At 45.4% G+C, this 23,650-nt stretch overlaps 1 protein-coding gene across 7 annotated transcripts; it reads left to right on the top strand.

The window, feature by feature from the left end:
• The first annotated feature begins 640 nt into the window (after positions 1–640).
• atg16l1 (ATG16 autophagy related 16-like 1 (S. cerevisiae)) lies at positions 641–21,949 on the top strand. 7 transcript variants are annotated; one of them, XM_072462078.1, is made up of 21 exons: positions 641–822; positions 4,808–4,919; positions 5,088–5,178; positions 5,843–5,948; positions 7,095–7,168; positions 7,465–7,534; positions 9,457–9,638; positions 10,426–10,488; positions 11,139–11,231; positions 13,991–14,050; positions 15,016–15,048; positions 16,244–16,346; positions 16,758–16,863; positions 17,154–17,224; positions 17,579–17,650; positions 18,828–18,948; positions 19,830–19,935; positions 20,495–20,644; positions 20,722–20,769; positions 20,851–20,952; positions 21,749–21,949. In XM_072462078.1, the coding sequence occupies exons 2-21, from the start codon at positions 4,814–4,816 to the stop codon at positions 21,840–21,842; spliced, it is 1,851 nt and encodes a 616-aa protein (XP_072318179.1). In that variant the 5' UTR covers positions 641–822; positions 4,808–4,813; the 3' UTR covers positions 21,843–21,949. The 7 variants fall into 7 exon arrangements, with proteins under 7 accessions (XP_072318179.1, XP_072318172.1, XP_072318164.1 ...); XM_072462071.1 differs by having other exon boundaries at positions 13,988–14,050; XM_072462063.1 differs by having other exon boundaries at positions 10,426–10,498; positions 11,146–11,231.
• The last annotated feature ends 1,701 nt before the right edge of the window (positions 21,950–23,650 follow it).

Genomic DNA, 23,650 nt, shown 5'->3' with positions numbered 1-23,650 from the left:
ATTTCTGTAAATTATACAACTTTGTTTTGTTGTTGTCGTTTTCAAATCAAACATTTGACTCGTCGTGTCAGGGTTTTGTCTCACAAAACTACATTTATACTACTTCAAAAACGCAGCACGTGTTGAATTAACAAGAGAAATGGATGATAAAAATGTATTTGGGTAAAAATGTCAGTTATTGAACATTTTATTTTATGAAGTTGGCCCTGATTGGCTGAAATGTTGAAGGATGTTTTCTTATTAATAAAAAAACATTAAAATATTGCTTGTTTGTGTTTTATTATTAAAATCTAGCTCTGATCCAGTCCAGCTTTAGATTCGGTCTGGGTCGATGTGATGAACGTGCGAGTGTGAATGCACCCAAAAAGTCCTAGATCTTTAGTCCTGATTTTGTTCCCAACTACCACTGGTTTATGACCTGATTTAGTCCTAGTTTAGACCGACTTTAGACCTGGTTTAGACAACCTGGTTTGGACCAGCTTTAGACCTGTTTTAGTCCTGGTTTAGGACCTGGTTTGGTCTTGGTGTAGATCGGCTTTAGTCCTGGTTTAGACATGGTTTATCTATTAAGTAAAACGAGTTCTCGGGGGGCGGGGAAAGGGTGTTTAAATTGTACGTCACTTTCCCGCGCTGACCGGAAGACTCCACGCAGAGCCAAAATGGCGCTGTGTTGGTGCGAAACTACAGAAGCTGCAGATGTCGGGTAAAAAGCGAAAGTTGACAGTTTTACACCGATTTCCCCTCCGTGTGTGGACCTGACCTGCGGCACCGAGCGCCGGGGACCGACCGAACCGACCCACGTCCGGGCCGCGGTTAGATGACGTGAGTTTGGACCTTTTTTATCCCCGCAAGTCACCGCAGCGTGTTAGCATGCAATGCTAACGTGTCGAGTCACTGCAATCACAAACACAGCCGCGATTTACACACAATTCTGACTAAATTCACCAAGTTTACCACTTTATATCATCTATGAACACACAATGAACGTGTTTTAGTTCAGCAACTTGACACGTTTACTGCTTTTGTTGGGATTTGGTTAAAACGTCTTACGAGTTTGATTTAATCTTCATAAACACATATTTGTCCCAAACACGTGACTTGTCAAATTGGGTAAAATGCAAAACACTGAGCCTTTAGTGACAAATGAACTATTGACTTGCGAAATGGATCAGCTGTTTCTGTGTGTGTGACTTGGAATTAGTTTGTTTTACTTAAGTTATTTAGAGGATGCTTAATAAACAAAGCCTCTGGTCAAACGGAAAGTGAGTCAGATTTAAATCAGAGTTACAGCTGATTCAGGACTTTCTAAGACTAAAAGTGTTTAAAGCCTGAAAGTCCACGCGGTTTGACTCTTCTATCAAGAAATGTGTTGCATCTTTTGGGTAATATTAGTGCATTAGAAAGGAGTGGGATTACTTTGTCTGTTTTTTTTGTAGTATTATCATGTAGCGGCAAAATAAACTAAATGGTCACATCAATAATGACTACATTTATCAAATTACGTCGTCTTGGAATATATTTTATACAAATATACATCATTTTGGGGGAAGATTGCGATCTTCGTCGTGTCCAATGCAGCAGTGTCAGTATGATTGTCAAAAGTAGTAACCATAATTAACGGTTTGACTTGTAAATCATTCACATCAATATGAGCACAATATTGTGCTCATATTGATGTGAATGATTTACAATTCAAACCGTTAATTTCAAGACAAACTTAAGCTTTTCTGAAAATGCTAAATAAGATTGCACAATATTTATTTTGTGGAGTTAAACCAGGAAACGGAACATGTCTAACTACAAACACATCTGCTACACTGGTAAAAGATCTGGATTTAGTCATAATCAATGACTGAGAACATGGTTTCCAGGTGTCATGGAGATTTTGGAAAATCGAATTTGATTTTCAAGCCTTTAATTAGATATTAAATAATGAGAGGTATTCTTTTTTTTTTTCAAGAGATGTGGTTGATCTGAGTCACGAACGCAAACCTCAGACTACAACAGGGGCATCTGTGCTCACATTTGGTGCTAATGCTACACGTGCTAAAGGCCACTGACAATAACAAAGGGTTTGTTGAAGGGCTGTAGACCAGATCTGCAAGTCTGTTCACGTGTTAATGTCTGATTAACACGTGTCAATGTCTGATTATCACGTGGAGCTTCACGGCTTTGACCAATTACAAACGCCAAACACTCACAACATGAATGATGAGGATTATTTTTTTCTTCCATGTCTACTTCCTCTATAGAGGAAATGCAGTGACGTTACCCCGTCACGTGGTTCCACTGTTGTGGACGCCAGAAAGATACAAAATACATAGCCACTAGGCTAGACTACGTGTATCTTTCTGGCGTGTTTACATGCTACTTGTAGGCTAGGCATTGTTGTAGGCATTATGCACGTTAACACGCCAGAAATATTGCAGATTTCGGCTGATATTGGAGTCATCCTAAACCCAAGAAGGGTAAATCTTGCTGTGCAGTTGGATGCGCCAATCGTCAGGAAACAGACTGAGTTTTACCTCGGCTGCTATGCTACAAGTAGCCTAGTGTTCTGTGCTCGTGTTCAATGGCTGCTAGCCATTTTGACCGTCTCAGTGTTTTTCGGGATTCTGTAGAAAGAAACTCCGTCTGTTTCCTGACGATTGGCGCATCCAATTGCACAGCAAGATTTACCCATCTTGGGTCCAGGATGACTCCAATATCAGCCAAAATCTGCGCTCTTTCTGGCGTGTTAACGTGCATAATGCCTACAACAATGCCTAGCCTACTACAAGTAGCATGTAAACATGCCAGAAAGATACACGTAGCCTAGCCTAGTAGCGATGTAGTTTACCTCTGCAGCAAGTAGCCATACATAATGTATTTTGCACACTTTTCGTGGCAGTAGTAATATGATTTTTAGTAGCGTAGAGCTGACGGGAGGTTAAATTGAAATTGCTGACTTTGCTAATGATCAGTATGGGCAAGTTGATAAAGACGCATTTTCAGATAGTTCCTTAATTCATCCAGCCACGAAGTATTTATAGCCATCCGAGCTCTTGTTACTTGTCAGTGCTTCAGCAGTGTACAAAGACAATTTGTTGGTAATTGTATATGTCCGGGTAGCGTGTTCAGGCTGTGAAATAGACGGGGGCCCGGGGCCCGCAAGCAATTGAATCTCCCGCGGTTTGAGATAGGAGGGGGGCCGCCATGCCCCTCCTTGAAAAAAATCAAGATTTAACTAGTGATTTGGCCATATTCGGGGCATTTTCATCACTTAAGTTTTGTTTTGACAGACACGCTTCTCATTGGCCGTGCGGTCTCCGTGATGTAATATCGATGAAAGCGGGCATCTGATTGGCCGCTGCGTTCGTGTTGCGTTCACGTGTCCTCGGAAATGCCCGGTCTAATTTTCGGGGCAATGTATATATGTTAGTAGTTTATTTTGTAGGACGAGATTTCATTTATTCCACAAGATCTCCTTGTGTCAAATGCTGTAAACAGTATTAATTTTGTATCTAAGAAACATTATTATATTGAATTAAACAGTTTTAAAGATCATGATCTCTGGTTTATATGATTCAGTATTTGTACTCTTCCTTCATATCATATTACAGATAAAAGTACTTTAAATTGTTTTACATGCTAATAACCAGGTTTAAAACAACACATTTATCTTGTTCTTATGACGCCGCGATGCCGCGCGCGCTTGTGGGCCCCTGAAATTGCTTTTCCCCCCAGGCCCCTAACTTTGAAAATCTATTTCTCAGCCTGGTGTTACTGCTGAAGAGCCGCGACTCGCTTAAAACACTAGCACACCCGTGCTCCTGCTTTCGGCTGGAGCACGGGTCTGGGCATCTTATCTCACGAATCTTGGATAAATAACGCTCTTTGTGAGGGTCTGACAACCTCGCAGCAGATTCAGAAAGTCCATTTGCAGAAAGGTCCAACATCACAGTGTGTGTACTAGAGCTGGGTTTCGATTCAAATTTCAAGAATCGATTCCATTCCGCTTTTTACGTTTCAAAATCAAATTTTTTTCCGATTTCTCAGATCCCATCCGATTCGCTCCGATTTCGATCTGATTTTCGATTTCATTTCGATCCGGGGGTTAATGTTATTAAAAATGAAATGTATTGGAACCGTTTCCTTCACTTCATGACTGTGTAGAGAATTAACATTTTAAAACTAGTATATCAATATTAAACAGCAAATCTTACAAGTATTGTTAGTTACTGATGGCTGGAAGGCTGATGAAAAGGTTAAGGGTCAATCTACCTTCAAGAAAGATAATCCAGGAGTCCTGAATTATCTTTCTTGAAGGTAGATTGAAGTTCACTGAGGGAAATGTAGAAAATATTTTTAATTTAAAAAAAAAAATTTGTCTTTGGACGTACGAATCGATAATCGGTCATTAATATGCAAATCGATTAAAAATCGGGAAATCGATTTTTTTTCAACCCAGCTCTAGTGTGTACGTGTTCTTGCAGTCCGCAACGGTTGCGCAACTGAATCACGTGATGACGTGACGTTAGGTGCACGTCCTCTATATGGACTAGCCCCACCCACTGCGTGACAAAGTTCTGACCAATCAGCTCAAAGCTGACCAGAGTCAAAATATCACAAAACGTTTAGTTTTTAGCTCTTTTTGAGTATTTAAAAAAACTGGGCTGGACATGGGGGAGAGGCGGGTGGAGTTTGACGTGTTTGTTTGGTTCAGCTGGACATGGCGGAGAAGCGGGTGGAGTTTATGACGTGTTTGTTTGGTTCAGCTGGACATGGCGGGGAGGCGGGTGGAGTTTGACGTGTTTGTTTTGCTCAGCTGGACATGGCGGAGAGGCGGGTGGAGTGCCAGTGGAAGAGAGACGTGTGTGAGCAGCTGAAAGTGAGAGATCGAGTGCAGAGACACGCCTTCGAGGAGATCATCCACCAGTGTGAGTGTTACAGCTGCTCTTTTACACAAACCCACGATCTTCCTAATTCACATTTATGGACTATGATTGACCTGATCGACGTCATGAGTCATTTTGTGTCTTTGGATTTAAGTTTGTCTCGTTTCTCTCCTAAACCTTTCTCTCCTCCTCAAATCTCCTCCTCTTCAGATACTCGTCTCCTGGAGAAGTCGGACCTTCAGACCGTTCTGTCCGAGCGATATCAGACCGACAAATATGAGTCTCCACGGCCTCACGACGGGTGAGTCTGCTCCTCCTCCTGCCTCTGCTCCTCCTCCTGCCTCTGCTCCTCCTCCTGACTCTGCTGCTGCTGCTCCTGCTCCTCCTGTCTCTTCTGCTCCTCCTCCTGCCTCTGCTGCTCCTCCTGCCTCTGCTGCTCCTCCTGCCTCTGCTCCTCCTCCTGCCTCTGCTGCTGCTGCTCCTGCTCCTCCTGCCTCTGCTGCTCCTCCTCCTGCCTCTGCTCCTCCTCCTGCCTCTGCTGCTCCTGCTCCTCCTGCCTCTGCTGCTCCTCCTCCTGCCTCTGCTGCTCCTCCTGCCTCTGCTGCTCCTCCTGCCTCTGCTGCTCCTCCTCCTGCCTCTGCTCCTCCTCCTGCCTCTGCTGCTCCTCCTGCCTCTGCTCCTCCTCCTGCCTCTGCTGCGCCTCCTGCCTCTGCTGCTGCTCCTGTCTCTTCTGCTGCTCCTCCTGCCTCTGCTCCTCCTCCTGCCTCTGCTGCGCCTCCTGCCTCTGCTGCTGCTCCTGTCTCTTCTGCTGCTCCTCCTGCCTCTGCTCCTCCTCCTGCCTCTGCTGCGCCTCCTGCCTCTGCTGCTGCTCCTGTCTCTTCTGCTGCTCCTCCTGCCTCTGCTCCTCCTCCTGCCTCTGCTGCTCCTCCTGCCTGGTCCTTGTTCTAACAGTTCATTTCCCTCAGCGCTGGTTCAGACTCGAGCCGCAGCGACGCACTCCAACAGGAAATGGCCCAAATGAGAATCCGACACCAGGAGGAACTGACGGAACTGCACAAGAAGAGAGGAGAGGTGACTTTTACTGTGAAGGGAGGAGAGGAGAGGTGAGACTTTTACTGTGAAGGGAGGAGAGGAGAGGTGAGACTTTTACTGTGAAGGGAGGAGAGGAGAGGTGAGACTTTTACTGTGAAGGGAGGAGAGGAGAGGAGAGGTGAGACTTTTACTGTGAAGAGGAGAGGTGAGACTTTTACTGTGAAGAGGAGAGGTGAGACTTTTACTGTGAAGGGAGGAGAGGTGACACTTTTACTGTGAAGGGAGGAGAGGTGACACTTTTACTGTGAAGGGAGGAGAGGTGACACTTTTACTGTGAAGGGAGGAGAGGTGACACTTTTACTGTGAAGGGAGGAGAGGTGACACTTTTACTGTGAAGGGAGGAAAGGTGACACTTTTACTGTGAAGGGAGGAGAGGTGAGACTTTTACTGTGAAGAGGAGAGGTGAGACTTTTACTGTGAAGAGAGGAGATAATTTTACTGTGAAGGAGAGGTGAGACTTTTACTGTGAAGAGAAGTGAGACTTTTACTGTGAAGAGAAGTGAGACTTTTACTGTGAAGAGAAGTGAGACTTTTACTGTGAAGGGAGGAGAGGAGAGGTGAGACTTTTACTGTGAAGAGGAGAGGTGAGACTTTTACTGTGAAGAGGAGAGGTGAGACTTTTACTGTGAAGGGAGGAGTGGTGAGACTTTTACTGTGAAGGGAGGAGAGGTGAGACTTTTACTGTGAAGGGAGGAGAGGTGAGACTTTTACTGTGAAGGGAGGAGAGGTGAGACTTTTACTGTGAAGAGAAGTGAGGCTTTTACTGTGAAGAGAAGTGAGACTTTTACTGTGAAGAGAGGTGAGACTTTTACTGTGAAGGAGAGGAGAGGTGAGACTTTTACTGTGAAGAGAAGTGAGACTTTTACTGTGAAGAGAAGTGAGGCTTTTACTGTGAAGAGAAGTGAGACTTTTACTGTGAAGAGAAGTGAGACTTTTACTGTGAAGAGAAGTGAGACTTTTACTGTGAAGAGAAGTGAGACTTTTACTGTGAAGAGAAGTGAGACTTTTACTGTGAAGAGAAGTGAGACTTTTACTGTGAAGAGAAGTGAGACTTTTACTGTGAAGAGGAGAGAGGTGAGACTTTTACTGGGATTTGATGCTAGGCCTGTTTTCTGTGTTTTGCAGTTGGCCCAAAACGTCATCGACCTGAACAACCAAATCCAACAGAAGGACAAAGAAATCCAGAGCAACGAGGCAAAGTCAGTTTATTCACACGCCATGTTCTTTGTGAGACTCAACCTTTCATCAACTAAAATACTTCTTGGTGAATAATAAAAACTAAACATCAGTAAGTGAAAGAACGAGTGTCTCAAACCAGAGCAGAAACGAGCGCTCCAAGAAACACGTCTGAGACGTTACATTTTCGTGACGTTGAAAAGCCCGGTGCCGTTTCCTGTGCGGCTCCGTCCGTTGACTCGGAACTGCAGACGCTGACGATCGCAGACGTTCCCTGAGGTCGTCGTGGTGATGACGGGCGTTTCCCTTTTGGTTTCAGGATGTTGGAGCACCAGCAGCAGATCAGCACTTTGGAGGGAGACTGTCGAGAGCTCAGGAACACTTTACAGGTGAGACAGAACCCTCTTATCTTCATCTGTGTGAGGTTGGGTGTGGTCGGGCGAGGTTGGGCAAGGTCAGGTGAGGTCGGGTGTGGCTGGGTGTGGTGGGGCGAATTCGAGTGAGTTCGGGCAAAGTCGGGCGAGGTCAGGCGTGGTCGGGCTAGGTGAGGTTAGGTGTGGTCGGGCGAGGCTGGGTGTGTTCGGGTGTGGCTTGATGTGGCTGGGTGTGGTTGGGCGTGGTCAGACGGCGAGAAGAGAAAAGCTATAGACTGGTTTTAGTCGCTCGGTTGGCGTTGCATCCAAACGTCACAGACTCTTGGATCCCGTGCAGGTCGATGATGAGCTGTAAAAGGTCTGAGCGGCACACGCCCTTCTGCAGCGCCTCACACTCCCATGAGCCTTTGCTCTGCTCCCAGCGCGCCTCAGGTGTTGCTCGCTGGCTCAGAGCGCGCTCACAGCAACGGAGTGGCGTCACACCCGGCGGTGCCTGTACCCAGCTCCTATTGGCGCCGCGGTGATGAGGCCACTCCCACAGACCAATCAGAGCGGGAGAAAGAGGCCGAGGGGCGGAGCCAGCGTTGATCCCAAGTTTTCAAGCTGAGACCTGACGGCGTATAGGGAAGACTTTGGGGGAGGCTTTAGCGCAGGGGTGTCAAACTCATTGTGGGCCGCAGGCCGAATTTCGATGCTCAGGCTGGGTCGCGGGCCGAACATAACATAAAACAATACAAAAAAATATAAGAAATAAATAACTTTATATAGCCTACGCTGTTTTTGAAGCAATTACTGGATCAATTAAAAGAAATTACAAACGCGTTTGTTCTCATAAACTGAGATGTATTAAGAAAAACGGGTGTAATTTCACCAACACTGCTTCAGTTTATGTGCATTACAACTTCAGATCTACAGAGATAAACATTTAGTCATGGGTATTTGGAACTGAAAAATATTGTATTTGACTTTATAACAAAATAAACTTCAAGATTTAAAAAAACTTTTTTAAATGTACTAACTAACATTTCCATGTCTGTGTAGTTATCTGTATTTATCTGTTCACCTGAACTGACTCACCACTAAATACAAACACACGTGGAGCGTTTAAGGGGGTTAAGTTATGAGCCACAGTTTCCATCAAACCAAACTCTTTTCTCAAATCGTGGGCCAAATATTATGTACAAAATAAAACAATAAAAAATATAATTAAATAGCTTTTCTTACAGTCTAGTAATAGTTGTGGAGAGCAAATGTGCAGCAGGTGAAAGACTGCTCATTTCTGATGTGAAATGTTCATATCACTGACATGTTTCTGCTCAAACTCAATACAAGCTCGCTATTTTCATAGTTTAAGTTGATCTTAGTGACAAATGATTCATGTAGTGACTCAAATGAGGTCATTGTGTTTGTGTTCAGTCACATTAGTGTGGACATAGTCATGTTCATACTTTATTACACTCTGACCTGTGTTTTTACCTGTGGCTCCTGATCTGTCCAGGTTTGTAGAGGAAGTTTTCCTCACAGAGCATCATCACAGAAGTTAGTTTTCTTGTTAGCTCAACTTTTGGCACAACTCTAAAATCCACAAAACAGTCACGTGTTTCCTAAAGCCACACGTCTCTGTCCTCGCTCAGACCTCTGCTCTGAGGTGCGTAAGTGCTGTTAAGTGCGCAAACGCGTGTCTTACTTCTCTCAGCACTTCTCCCTCCGCAGTACACACGGTAGTGAAGAGCCACGCGGGGGAGGGCCGGCCACCAGCGGCATTGTGGGACATGTAGTTTTAGCGCTAACAACGGTTACGGAAGTAACTACGGTTCTATGAACACATTTATTTTATTTTATTTATTTTTAAATATTAATTCAAAATGTTCGGCGGGCCGGATGTTTGACACCCCTGCTTTAGCGCGTCCTAAGCGTGTCCTCCCATGTTCCTTCAGGAGCTGGAGCGGGCGAACCAGACCCTGAAGGACGAGTACGACGCGCTGCAGATCACGTTCAGCGCTTTGGAGGAGAAACTGAGGAAAACCACAGACGACAATCAGGAGCTGGTGTCCAGGTGGATGGCAGAGAAGGCCCAGGAGGCCAACAAGCTCAACGCCGAGAACGAGAAGGACACCAGGTACTACTACTGCAAATACTACTGTCACTACTGGGGTGAACGAGAAGGACACCAGGTACTACTACTGCAAATACTACTGTCACTACTGGGGTGAACGAGAAGGACACCAGGTACTGCTACTGTCACAAATGCTACTGTCACAAATGCTACTGTCACAAATGCTACTGTCACAAATGCTACTGTCACTACTGAGGTGAATGAGAAGTACACCAGGTTCTACTACTTCTGTAAATACTACGGCAAAATGCCACTATAATTTGACTGAACGACACATTTTAACCAAATAAAGGTGTAAATCTGTGACTGAGGCTTCTAGAGCAGGGGTGGGCAAACTACTAAGATACAGGCATCTGTCTGCACGTGTATCCTTAATACCTATGACGTGAAATAAATTAAATAATAGATTCAATAGCCTATATTTGACAGAAAAGTGATATTTTATTTGATATTTCCTTTTTTGGATTTTTTTTTTTTACACCAATGATAGCGGGCCGGCCCTCCGCTACTTGCCTGGATTCGAATATGGCCCTCGGAGGAAAATAATTGCCCACCCCTGTTCTAGAGGGAATATTTATGACTGAAGTGCGTTATTGAAAAGCAAAGTGTTTTTGTTTTTTTTGCCAAGTCCAGACAAATATTATTTAATTTAAATCCTTTTCGTCCTTATTGTAAACACTCGATGGCCGCCCTGACCAGACTCGTGAAATACTTGTACATTTCCTGGACTAAACCACCACAGACGCTCGAGTACGCTCAAGTTGGTAAATGCTGTTCCTCTGCGTTTCAGGCGGAGACAGGCCAAACTGCAGAAGGACCTCGCCGACGCCGCCAAAGAGCCTCTGCCCATCGAGTCAGTAACTCTCACCACGCCGAGCTTCTCCAGTCACATTCTCACACAGTTAAACGCGTATATAAGTCGCACTAGAGTATAAGTTTCATTTTTAGGGGGAATTTATTTGGTAAAATCCCGGACCAAGAACAGACATTTAATCTTTAAATGCAGTTTAAAATAATAACAGATGAGAGAACGTGGTGAATAGGTGTACGTATGCTAACGCTAACACCTTCAGCTACATGACGCACAGACAGAACTGTGGTAAGTGTCTGGTATGTTAACGTAACATATTAACAGTTATTCAGATAACTATAGCATAAAGAACATGCTAACAAGTTTACCAAAGCATCAGTTTTACCCCAAATCACTAAATCCACTGAATTCTTCTTCCTCTGTGTCACTTCTAAACAACTCCACAAACTCCAGAGGTAGAGGAAATGCTGATTCTTCTTCTGCGTCGCTTAGAGCCTAGAGCGCCCTCTTGTGGTTGTCAGTGTGAAAATAACAAATATCACATAAATCGCTCTGGAGTATAAGTCGCACCCCGGCCAAAACTATGAAAAAAGTGCAACTTATAAAACATTTTGGTCAAACTGTCAGATTAAGTTCGCAATTTGGGTTGTTTGTTATTTCTCACGCAAGTAACAAGTGCTTTGTTTTTGCAGAGAAGACGACATCGAGGTTTTAGCAGAAGACTCGAGTAAAGGAGGAGGAGGCGGAGAGACGTCGCCGCACAGAACGCTGAGCCGCACGCCGAGGTCAGTTTCCTCCCACAGAGACGTAAAGATCAGGCCTTAAAGTCGCTCCTACACCAAACTTCACACTCTGCAAGACCCTGACGGAACCAACACAAGGTTTTACTCACAGAAGATTTATCCAAGACTGATTTATTAGTTTTTCCACAAAAATAGTATGAAAACATTGCAAGAAAGTGTTTTTTCCAGTACATTTTAGGTCAACTTTTTCCCTCGCAGTGTTTTAATGGAGCCGGTCGATGGCTCTTGGCTCAAAGTTACACAGTGCGCCTTTTAAATTGAAAATGGATTCAATAAAAGTTTAGTTTCTACAGAATCCGGTTCCATTTCAGTGAAATCTGGAGTCTCTGGACACGTTTTGTTCTCGAAGTGTCCTGCGCCCTCTAGTTTCCAATCCCTGAGTGTTTGTATTGAAAGTGAAAGTGTTTAAAAACAAAAAGTCAGATTTGAGGCTCTGAAGTTTCTCGGGAGGAAAGTCTGCGCCGGGAAGAGCGAAAATCTGAAAATGTTTTAACGTTTCTCCTTAGAGTAAGTGATTTCTCATTTAAAAACGTCAATATTCAAAGGCTTAATTTAAACCTTCGGGGTCGACGCCCGCGCCGGCTTTAGCACCCTGTAGCATGAAAACCAAGCAACGTAGACGGCTGCCGTTGACGTCATACGGAAGTGGAGACCCGTAGCAACGTCTGAGTTTTTGTTTGGTTTTATCTGGTGGATTCAAATAAAAGTTATGAACGTTTCAATTCCATTAAAAATGTGCGGAAAAATATGCGCCCTTTTCTGCGCGCGTTACATTTCTTATAATAACTTTGTCGTCTTGTGATAAAACAAAATGGAAAAAAACGTTAGCCTTGTGCTAACCCGGATGTTCAGGATGCACACGAGGAACGTAAACATTAGTCCCATGACAAATAGTCAAGGAGGAAGAACAATTCTGTTTTTGAGTAGTTTTGGAGAGTTTTAGTATTTAAAGTAATTCATTGTCAGTAATATAGTTGTTGTGAAGCAAAATGAGGGGCACACTTCATGTTGATCTGGTTTAGAGCTCCTTCTGATGTGGCTCTCTCATTTTGGACAGAAACTGTTTTGAGAAGTAACACCAATGGAAAAACGCCTGAGGATTTACCTACTTTTTATTGTAAATAGTTGTTTATTGCTTGTATATATCACAAGAATACTTTTATATGTTCATATTTGCACCCTGTGGTTCAGTTTGAACCTTTTTTAAATGCTTGGTTGAGCATGTTTGAGGGTTTTACAATGGGGGAAAAAAACATAATTTTTCTAGACTGACTTTGTGTTTTCAGTGTGTGTGTTTAGGTCCAGTTATGTTGAAATAGTATGTCAAAGTGAAAAACTAACTAACTGATCATATAGGTGAGGTTGTGCTGAAAAAAAAGATACCCAACATTGGTCTGGTAAACATTTCTTAATGTAGTATATCAGGGCAAAATTGAAGGTACCCAAAAACGGCCAAGAAAGCTCCGGACCCCGACGGGTTAAAAAATGTAGTTTTCCATGTTTGAAGTTGTTTTTATGTGCACTCTGAACTGGCACTTAGTATCTGTAATAATAGAAGTTGGAGAATTTGTATTTATTTGAAAACTGTTCTTTAATATTAAATGTCAAAGTAAATGGAATCTTGAGGCGTAAAATACAACTTGCGTTCGAGAAAAAGCTTTAAAACTCAAACGATATTCCTGATTTTGCAAACTAACTTGATCTTTTTTAAGTTTTTAATCGTTTGCGCATAAGAGGGAACAAGAAAGCGAGTCTGTGAAAAGTCCCGTCTTTAAAAACGTGACAAAGCGGTTTTAGTCCGGAAAGTGAGCGATAACGCGGCGATCTTTTAAATGTTTTTCTCAGACTGGTTTTGATGCCACTGAGTCCGAGAACGGCGTCATGTGACTTTTATCTGGCACTCGCCCACAGGATGATGTCACAGTGTGGGCAGATCGGACTGATTGGGCAAAAGAGATAAACGTGGATATTTCAAATGTTCATGTTTCACAAACGGGACGTTTCTTTCAATGTAAAGGACAATGTAAACAAGATGCCAAATTTGTGCCATTAACTAAAGTTTAAACTCCAAATTGTCACCTGCTTCACCCATTATTCTCCCCACTGGTCACCTTTCTTTACCAATTAGTCTCCCCTCTGTTCACCCCACTGGTGGTCACCCCACTGGTGGTCACCCCACTGGTGGTCACCCCACTGGTGGTCACCCCACTGGTGGTCACCCCTCTGGTGGTCGTAAAATCCACATTTCTCTCCTACTTCAAACAAACATTTTAATAAATGTTTAGTAAATTAAATAAATGTTAGACTGAAATGCAAAGGAAATGAGGCCACGGTGGAATTCAGAGTAAAGTTTAATTGTATTTAAGACAAAACAACACGATTCAAAAGAGACAGTTTGATACAATATGCATTAAAAAAGTAGATAAATGTAGTTTGTCTTCACATTTTAAACAAAATCATGTACATTATTAGTAATTTAATGTGGCCCTTGTAATCACGTGATCTTGTGATTGATTTTTTTAATTTTTTTTTATCAAGTGGAAATGGTCTTTATCTGAAAGAGAATCTGAGTTAGTGGAAGTAATGTGCCTCAGCTTCTGTTTGAGGTTAATTTTTGGGGAAGTTTTCTGGTAAGGACTATATATTTAACAGAAGTGGGCGTGTTCAGTCCGGCCTGGTTTCTCCTGGTAGAAGTGTGAGCCTCAGTGTCGTGTTTCAAACATGCCTCTGTTCCGCAGCAGTAAAAAGCCGTCTCAGGCGCCGCCCGGAGGTTTACTCGACTCCATCTCCAACATCTTTGGGTGAGTTTCACTCTCATCTTCAGGGCATTTCCAGGTGAACTTAGAATACTGACATTTCATCTATTTCACTTATTTAGTGCCGTTTGATTTAACTGGTTTTATTCTTTTAGCTCCAAGATTAAAATTAGCATTTATTACACCTTTTGGAAATTAGAAAGGGGAATTTGCTTTGGTAGATTTAGTAGATTTTTTTAGTTTTAGTTTGATTTTTAAATGTTATAAATTAAACGTGTTCTGTTAATGAGTTGTGGCTCATAAATGACCTTTAGTTATTTTCTCTGGACAAATTGTGATTTCACCCAAATAATGAATCTGCCCCAATGCAATTTTGAATGTTAAAATGGATTGTCAATTTAGTGGATTTAATATTTTGTGACAGTTTATGCCTAAAAATGTGTGTTTCTAATTCTGACTTAGTGTAATAGAACCTGTGGTAGATATTTATCATAGTTTTACCTTCTTAAGATGCACTTTTTGAAACATTTTTGAAGATGGTTCAAAATGAACGGAAGTTCAGCTGAATCCCTCTGTGATGTCATCAATGTGCGACAGTTTGAACCATCGTCCAACAAAAATAAAGGTGTTATTGTGTGTCAGATCAAATCTCTGTCATCTCAATTTTAAACTTTACAAAACGGACTAAGAGTTTTAAGTCAAATCTGAAATATAATCGTGCAGTTTAACCTGTCACATTTCAGATTTTAACGTTGATTGTAAAACTTTCGGGTTAAATAGTTTCCGTTAAATGTCAGTTAAAGGACTTTGAACCTGGTGCGCTCAAACTAAACCACAATAATCTCTCAATCTGCTCTGAAGGTGATTACAAGTCATGATAAGTCCCTGGAGTTGCCCTCGTCCTTCCATCTCAGTCGACGTGTGTGTGTTTTAAGTTGAACTCGGAGCATTCCTTTGACATCCGTTTGTGTTTCTGTCCATTCTCCGCTCCGTTTCTCGTTTGTCTCCAGTGTTTGTGAGCCTGGACTTCCTCCGCTGCCAAGGTGACGGTGTTTTCTCCGCCCGTTTGCACCTTCAGCCCGGTGTTTTAAATCGAAACAAAACTCCCTGTCCCGTGCTGAAGGTGCAAAGCGTGGACTGTGGCGTGTGCACTCAAACCCCGCCAGTAACGTTTAATCAAAGCTGCCACCGCTTCTGATCGGTCATCTCTTTAATCATGTCTTTCCTGTGGATGAGAAAACTGTTCTTTTGATACGTTTCATCAATAAAAACATGGTAGATTCATATTTTTTCACACTTTTCCCCCCAGCTTAACGTCCTGTCCCTCCTCCATCCCTGCCCCCATCAAAATGTCCTTGAATTAAAAGTACAAAAGATAAATTGTGTTGGATTAATGCCGGGATGGAGCGTTAGATTTAAGATGAAACTGTCTAAAAATATGAATTTAGTGGGTTTTTTTTTTTTTAGGTGAACGTTTATGTACCTGGTCCTCAAAGAAACTACCGTATTTTCCGGACTATTAGTGGCACCTTTTTTCATAGTTTTGGCCAGGGTGTGACCAGAGCGACTTCTATGTGATATTATTTGTTATTTTCACACTGGCAACCACAAGAGAGCTCTAGGCTCTTCCTCTGGATTTTGTGGAGTTGTTTAGAAGTGACACAGAGGAAGAAGAATTCAATGGATTTAGTGATTTGGGGTAAAACTGATGCTTTGGTAAACTTGTTAGCATGTTCTTTATGCTATAGTTATCTGAATAACTGTTAATATGTTTAACATGCCAGACACTTACCACAGTTCTGTCTGTGCGTCATGTAGCTGAAGGTGTTAGCGTTAGCATACGTGCACCTATTCACCATGTTCTCTCGTCTGTTATTTTAAACTGCATTTTAAGATTAAATGTCTGTTCTTGGTCTTGGATTTTATTTTATACTCTAGTGCAACTTAATGCAACTTCTACTCTGGAAAATACGGTATTACTGTCGGCGTTCCAAATGTGGCAAAAAGAAAACAGACGACACAGTGATTATTTCTGCCAGAAACGTAAAAAATGTAATCAAATACTTAGTTTGTTGTGACATGAGTGACCTTTTGTGAAGCAGTGACACTGTTTTTATTTGTTTTTGTTTTAATTCCAAACTAACGTTTCATGGTCGAACCCAAACCCATCCTCACGTCTGAGTCTGTTCTTCTGTTTCATTTCGGTCGAAGGTTTGAACGTTGTTTTCGTCCTTTCAGGCGGCGACATGCGAACTCGCTCACCTCTCCGTCCGAGAACATGGAGACCCCTGCTGGTGCGTGTGCGGAAGTGCGCGTCCCCACCACCGCCCTGCACGTGTTTGTGAGTACTTCTACTGCAACTACGTGTTTGTGAGTACTTCTACTGCAACTACGTGTTTGTGAGTACTTTTACTGCAACTACGTGTTTGTGAGTACTTTTACTGCAACTACGTGTTTGAGTACTGTTACTGCAACTAGGTGTTTGAGTTCTGTTACTGCAACTAGGTGTTTGAGTACTGTTACTGCAACTAGGTGTTTGAGTACTGTTACTGCAACTAGGTGTTTGAGTACTTTTACTGCAACTACGTGTTTGAGTACTGTTACTGCAACTACGTGTTTGTGTACTGTTACTGCAACTACGTGTTTGAGTTCTGTTACTGCAACTACGTGTTTGAGTACTCTTACTGCAACTACACTCCTCTGCGCGTGTTTGAGTACTGTTACTATCCTCAGGTGTGTGTGTGTGTTTCAGGACGCTCACGATGGGGAAGTGAATGCTGTGAAGTTCAGTCCTGGATCCAGACTCTTGGCCACAGGAGGAATGGACCGACGAGTCAAACTGTGGGAGGTCGTCGCCGGTCAGTCCTTTATGGTCTTTATCATCATAAGGGCAAATAATCACATCAAAAAACGTTTCACTTCAAACATACAAAAGAGCCAGGGTTTCTCAGGAGAGTCGTCTCCGTGAGGCTGGTTTTCTGCTCAGAGACGGCAGGGGATGACGACGCACACATCAAACTCCCAGGAATACATATGTAACCGTCACAGGGACTTGCAAAGACCTAAAACCGTCACAGGGACTTGCAAAGACTTAAATGTGACCTCACTTTATTTTGCACTTTAAAGCAGAATTGTGTAAATGTTCCAGGTCGTTGTGAAGCCAAAGGAGCTCTGACCGGGAGCAACGCCGGGATCACCAGCATCGACTTCGACAGCGCCGTGAGTCTGAGGGTTAAACCGGGGGGACTGTAAGACTACCGCCGGGGGGGGGGGGACTGTGTGAAGACCAGGGGGGGGACTGTGTGAAGACCAGGGGGGAACAGAGCGAAGACCGGGGGGGGGACTGTGAAGACCGGGGGGGGGGGGGGGGACAGAGCGAAGACCAGGGGGGTGGAACAGAAACAGCGAAGACCGGGGGGGGGACTGAAATAAATTAAATCTGTGTGGTTTTACAATGTTGCTCTAAATGTTTGAAAATGAAACTAAAGTTGTAACAATGCCTCTGATGCTTTGAGAATCTGCATAATTTTAAACAGAATCTTGTTGTTTCTGAATTGTGTCGTTCCTTCTCAGGGTTCGTATCTTCTCGCCGCCTCAAACGACTTTGCCAGTCGCATCTGGACGGTGGACGACTACAGGCTGCGGGTCAGTTTGACTGCGGTTTACGTCCTCCAGAATGTTCTGTGACATGAATTACAGTTACAGTGGGCGATGTTGATAAACCCTAAACCAGTGCAGGGTGAAATGGGGACTAGAGTGGGGAAAGACATGCAGTAAATTGTCATGCTCTGTCAACACAAAACGATTCAAACTAAACCTACAGCGTTTGACTCATGTAATCCAAAGTCCATCAAAAGGGTCACAAATGAAACACAAACTTATTGGTTACTTTTTCCTCTGGTCTGTGATGTTCATGTAAAAGGTCTGACCTCTGACCCCTCTCATCGGCCTCTCACTCCCATGAGCCTTTGCTCTGCTCCCAGCATGCCTCAGTGTCGCTCGCTGGCTCAGCACGCTCACAGCAACAGGAAGTGATGTCACAGCAAGCGGAGCCAGTACCCAGCTCCTATTGGCCCCGTGGTGACGAGGCCACTCCCACAAACCAATTGAGGGCGGAGAGAGGCTGAGGGGGCGGGGCCTGAGCCGTGATCTGACATTTTTACTGAGACCGAGAAAATGCAAAAACTAAATGTCTTAACGATAGAAAGTAAATGTGAAAATGTTTAGTGTCGTTATCGGTGAACAAACAGAGCTTCAGTGAAAAATGCAAATTAAAACAAGTAAAAAATACAGACTCTGCTAAAAGTATGGACAGGCTAAATTGGCAGGCAATAAATCAAAATAGAATACCGTTTTTTCCGGACTATAAGTTGCACCTTTTTTTCATAGTTTTGGCCGGGGTGAGTCTTATACTTATATTTATACGTATACTCTGAAGTGACTTATATGTGATATTATTATTTTTATTCTCCAGTGCAACTTATGTTTTTTTCTTTTCATTTTTTGGCTGGTGCGACTTACGGCGGAAAATACGGTACTATGATTGTTTCAAGAAACGCAAACATTTTAATGTTTTTAAAAAATGCTGCAAAAAGAGATTAAAAATAAAGTGAGGTGCACTTTTGTGATTACCGTAAATCTGAAGGTGATGGTTTGTCCAGTGATTCAGGGCTAAAGTCTCATCATTAAACCAAACGTAATGGCCTCGACTACATTCATGCAAATAGTAATTTATTAAAAAAGAAACTATCAAGCAAAAAAATGGTAAAAACTGAAATATGTGTAAACTGTGACGTCACACGCTGAATGTCTCTCTGCTCAGCACACCCTGACTGGCCACAGCGGGAAAGTCCTGGCCGCTCGCTTCCTCCTGGACAACGCTCGCATCGTCTCTGGAAGCTACGACAGAACGCTCAAGCTCTGGGACCTGAAGAGCAAAGTCTGTACGTGTCGATTCTGAGAGTAATGGTCAAGTCCAGTGTGCGCGACTGACCCGCGTGTGTGCGCGACTGACCTGCGTGTGTGAGCGACTGACCTGCGTGTGTGAGCGACTGACCCGCGTGTGTGCGCGACTGACCCGCGTGTGTGCGCGACTGACCCGCGTGTGTGCGCGACTGACCCGCGTGTGTGAGCGACTGACCCGCGTGTGTGCGCGACTGACCCGCGTGTGTGCGCGACTGACCCGCGTGTGTGCGCGACTGACCCGCGTGTGTGAGCGACTGACCCGCGTGTGTGAGCGACTGACCCGCGTGTGTGAGCGACTGACCCGCGTGTGTGCGCGACTGACCCGCGTGTGTGAGCGACTGACCCGCGTTTGTGAGGGTGTGAGCGACTGACCCGCGTGTGTGCCTGACTGACCCGCGTGTGTGAGCGACTGACCCGCGTGTGTGAGCGACTGACCCGCGTGTGTGAGCGACTGACCCGCGTGTGTGAGCGACTGACCCGCGTGTGTGAGCGACTGACCCGCGTGTGTGAGCGACTGACCCGCGTGTGTGAGCGACTGACCCGCGTGTGTGAGCGACTGACCCGCGTGTGTGAGCGACTGACCCGCGTGTGTGAGCGACTGACCCGCGTGTGTGAGCGACTGACCCGCGTGTGTGAGCGACTGACCAGCGTGTGTGCGCGACTGACCAGTGACTGACCCGCGTGTGTGAGCGACTGACCAGCGTGTGTGCGCGACTGACCAGTGACTGACCCGCGTGTGTGAGCGACTGACCAGCGTGTGTGAGCGACTGACCAGCGTGTGTGAGCGACTGACCCGCGTGTGTGAGCGACTGACCAGCGTGTGTGACCCGTGTGACTGACCCGTGTGTGACCCTCTCAGGTATGAAGACGGTGTTCGCAGGCTCCAGCTGCAACGACATTGTGTGCACAGAGCAGTGTGTGATGAGCGGACACTTCGACAAGAGAGTGCGCTTCTGGGACATCAGGTAAACATTAGGACACACGGGAGCTTCAGGTCAGCATTAGAGGACACGCGGGAGCCTCAGCTCAGCATTAGAGGACACGCGGGAGCCTCAGCTCAGCATTAGAGGACACGCGGGAGCCTCAGGTCAACATTAGAGGACACACTGGAGCCTCAGGTCGACATTAGAGGACACACTGGAGCCTCAGGTCAACATTAGAGGACACGCGGGAGCCTCAGGTCAACATTAGAGGACACACTGGAGCCTCAGGTCGACATTAGAGGACACACTGGAGCCTCAGCTCAGCATTAGAGGACACGCGGGAGCCTCAGGTCAACATTAGAGGACACACTGGAGCCTCAGGTCGACATTAGAGGACACACTGGAGCCTCAGGTCAACATTAGAGGACACGCTGGAGCTTCTGGAGCCTCAGGTCAACATTAGAGGACACGCGGGAGCTTCTGGAGCCTCAGGTCAACATTAGAGGACACGCGGGAGCTTCTGGAGCCTCAGGCTCCCGCGTGTCCTCTAATGTTGACCTCAGTTAAACACGCAGCTGAACATGTTTAAATTCCTCTTCAGATCTGAGAGCATCGTGCAGGAGCTGGAACTCATGGGCCGAGTCACGTCTTTGGACCTGAACCACGACAGAACTGAACTCCTGACCTGCTCCAGAGACGACCTGCTGAAGATCATCGACCTGAGGACGGCGGCCGTCAGGCAAACGTTCAGGTAACCGTGCCGACACAGTGACCCTAAAGCAGGACTAAATGTGAAATGTGTCTGATAAAAGGCGTGTGTGGTTTCAGTGCCCAGGGGTTCAAATGTGGAGCCGACTGGACCAGAGTCACCTTCAGGTCAGTCACAGTGAAACGCCCTTTAGCTCCTCGTCAGCTTCAGTCCGGATGTTCACACTGATGTTTCCTGTCCCGCTTCAGCCCTGATGGCAGTTATGTGGCCGCCGGCTCGGCAGACGGCGCCCTCTACGTCTGGAACGTCCTCACAGGAAAAGTGGACCGAACCCTGGACCGCAACCACAAGTGAGTCTTTGCACCCGGTACAGACCCGCTAGTTTCAGGCGAGTCGTGCAGTGCATTGTGGGACGTCTCGGAGCTCCTCGCTGCTTGTTGGGGCTCCTGAGGTTCTTTTCCAAGCGAGGAGAGGAGCAGAGGAGAGGAGCGGAGCGGAGGAAAGTAAAGGAGCGGAGCGGAGGAAAGTAAAGGAAAGGAGCGGTAAAGGAGCGGAGCGGAGGAAAGTAAAGGAGCGGAGCCGGAGGAAAGTAAAGGAGCGGTAAAGGAGCGGAGGAAAGTAAAGGAGCGGAGCGGAGGAAAGTAAAGGAAAGGAGCGGAGCTGGAGGAAAGTAAAGGAGCGGTAAAGGAGCGGAGCCGGAGGAAAGTAAAGGAGCGGAGCCGGAGGAAAGTAAAGGAGCGGAGCCGGAGGAAAGTAAAGGAGCGGAGCGGTGGAAAGTAAAGGAGCGGAGCCGGAGGAAAGTAAAGGAGCGGTAAAGGAGCGGAGCCGGAGGAAAGTAAAGTAAAGGAGCGGAGCCGGAGGAAAGTAAAGGAGCGGAAGGGGAGAGGAGGAAAGGAAAGGAGTGGAAGGTGAGAGGAGAGGAGAGGAAAGGAAAAGAAAAGAGCGTCAGGCTGCTATTTGTAACTCCTCCCTCTTCTGGTCAGTTTGAGCCGCTGTGGGCCAGGCCAATCACAGCGCAGCATTGTAGTTTGAGCGGAACTCAAAAGCACTGACGTACTCTGGCCTATTTTAGCAGATTTATGGACTTTTTTTGTACTTCCTCAATGTCTCTGACTCATGTTTAACCCAAATGTTTCTCTCTTGCAGTTCCGCCATCAACGCCGTGTCATGGTCGCCGTCCGGAGTTTACGTGGCGAGCGTGGAGAAAGGCAGCCGCGCCATCCTCTGGTCCGACATGTGACCCGCGGCGCCGCCCAGAGACTAAATGTGATTGGACGTTTGTGTTTAAAACGGAAGTGTGTCTAACGTCTGCTCCAATAAACAGGCTTTATTTATGTCCCACTTACACCTGCTGTGTGTTCCATTTGTCTTCCATTTTGTGTCTGTCATTGCCTCGCTCAAGCGCATTTACCCATAATGCATGTGGTCTTTTTGGCTTGTAAAAGCTTGATTTACAAATGGCCCTTGAGTTGTTAAAGGTGGATTAAACTAACAATTACGTTCAAATAGAGCTGGGAAACTGGGCGGGGCTTGGGTGAGGGGGCGGTGCCTGGGTGAGGGGATGTGGTGTATTTGTCACATGCAGTTGCCTCTCGCTGCTGGACAAAAACCAGCGCAACACTGGACATGAGAATGGTTTGTAGAAGTCTGCGGGGGCTGGAGGAGGATTGCAGAGATTGCCATTGTTCATCCATCATCTTCAGCTTATCCGGGGCTGGGTCGCGGGGGCAGCAGTCTGAGCAGGGACACCCAGACTTCCCCCTCCCCAGACAATTCTTCCAACTCCTCCAGGTGGATCCCGAGGCGTTTCCAAGCCACATAGTCCCTCCAATGTGTCCTGGGTCTTCCCCGGGGCCTCTTCCCGGTGGGACATGCCTGAAGCACCTCCCCAAGGAGGAGCCCGGGAGGCTCTGGAACAGATGCTCGAGCCACCTAAGCTGGAGGAGCAGTGACTCTACTCCGAGCGTCCCCCGTGAGCTCCTCCCTCTATCTCTTATCTATATAAGGGAGCGCCCAGCCACCTGGGGGAGGAAACTAATTTTGACCACTTGTATCCTCGATCTTGTCCTTTGGGTCATTAAAGCTCATGGCCATAGGTGAGGTCAGAATGTAGAGTGACCGGTAAATCAAGAGCTTTGTCTTTGGACTCAACTGTCCCAGATCCAACCGTCAATCACACGCTTCCTTCATCACTCATTAACAAAACCCAGAGATACTTGAACCCCTCCACTTAGGGCAAGGACTCCCCGCCCACCTGGAGAGGGCGACACCTTTTTCCGGGTGAGAACCATGACCTCTGATTTGGAGCTGATTCTCATCCCAGACGCTTCACACTCGGCTCAAACCGATGGAGCCATCAGGACAACATCGTCCGCAAACAGCAGAGATGAGATCCTGTGGTCCCCAAACTGGACACCCTCTGACCCCTGACCGCGCCCTCAGACTGCGCCTAGAAATTATGTCCATAAAAACTATGAACAGAACCAGTGACAATGAACAGAATTCACAAACATGGGAACTTTCTTTGGTGATTTGGTGCAACAGAAAATAATGAACAATGATATAAAACTATATAAGTCAAAAGGAAAAAACATTAAATACTGCTATAGGATTAGAAATAGGCTAGAAGATAAATAGGCTGAATTATACAAATTTACAGTTGAATTCATAGATTTAGAGCAGAAAGTGAACAGTGTATTTAGTCCCAACAGCCTCAGAAAGTGGAGCCATTTTTAAACTCCAAAGACGTGATCGTCGTCAGTTAAAAGACTTAACGACACAAGTTTAATATGACAAGTTTGTGGAGCCAAAAACCAAACGATAAGGACAAACATTTTGTAGAGTCAGATTTTGGAGGTTTGTGTGGATCGTTGTGGTTTTTTCAGGCAGTGGCCAAATTGCCTCAGAAATAGCTCAGGGTAAAGAACATTCCCTGTGGGCTCCTTGTTCACAACATCTCAAACTGTCTCGATTCTGAGCTGGAGAAAGGTCAGATCTTTGTGCAGATGAGCCACAAATGTGAGAAAGGGTTGGCGTATTATCGGTGTG

This window comes from Eucyclogobius newberryi, unplaced genomic scaffold (assembly GCF_026437365.1).
Source record: "Eucyclogobius newberryi isolate DKJ021-1_F unplaced genomic scaffold, fEucNew1.0.hap1 SCAF_10, whole genome shotgun sequence".
Classification (NCBI taxonomy): domain Eukaryota; kingdom Metazoa; phylum Chordata; class Actinopteri; order Gobiiformes; family Gobiidae; genus Eucyclogobius; species Eucyclogobius newberryi.
This window is presented reverse-complemented; position numbering and strand designations above follow the sequence as displayed.

Bases quoted from the DNA above. Each gene is read 5' to 3' on its own strand.
- atg16l1 (XM_072462055.1), top strand. From the start codon at position 4,814: ATGGCGGAGAGGCGGGTGGAGTGCCAGTGGAAGAGAGACGTGTGTGAG. The intron at 10,499-11,145 runs CTCACCACGCCG...TGCAGAGAAGAC, and splicing joins TGCCCATCGAGTCAGTAACT to GACATCGAGGTTTTAGCAGA. The intron at 15,049-16,243 runs GTGACGGTGTTT...TCGTCCTTTCAG, and splicing joins GGACTTCCTCCGCTGCCAAG to GCGGCGACATGCGAACTCGC.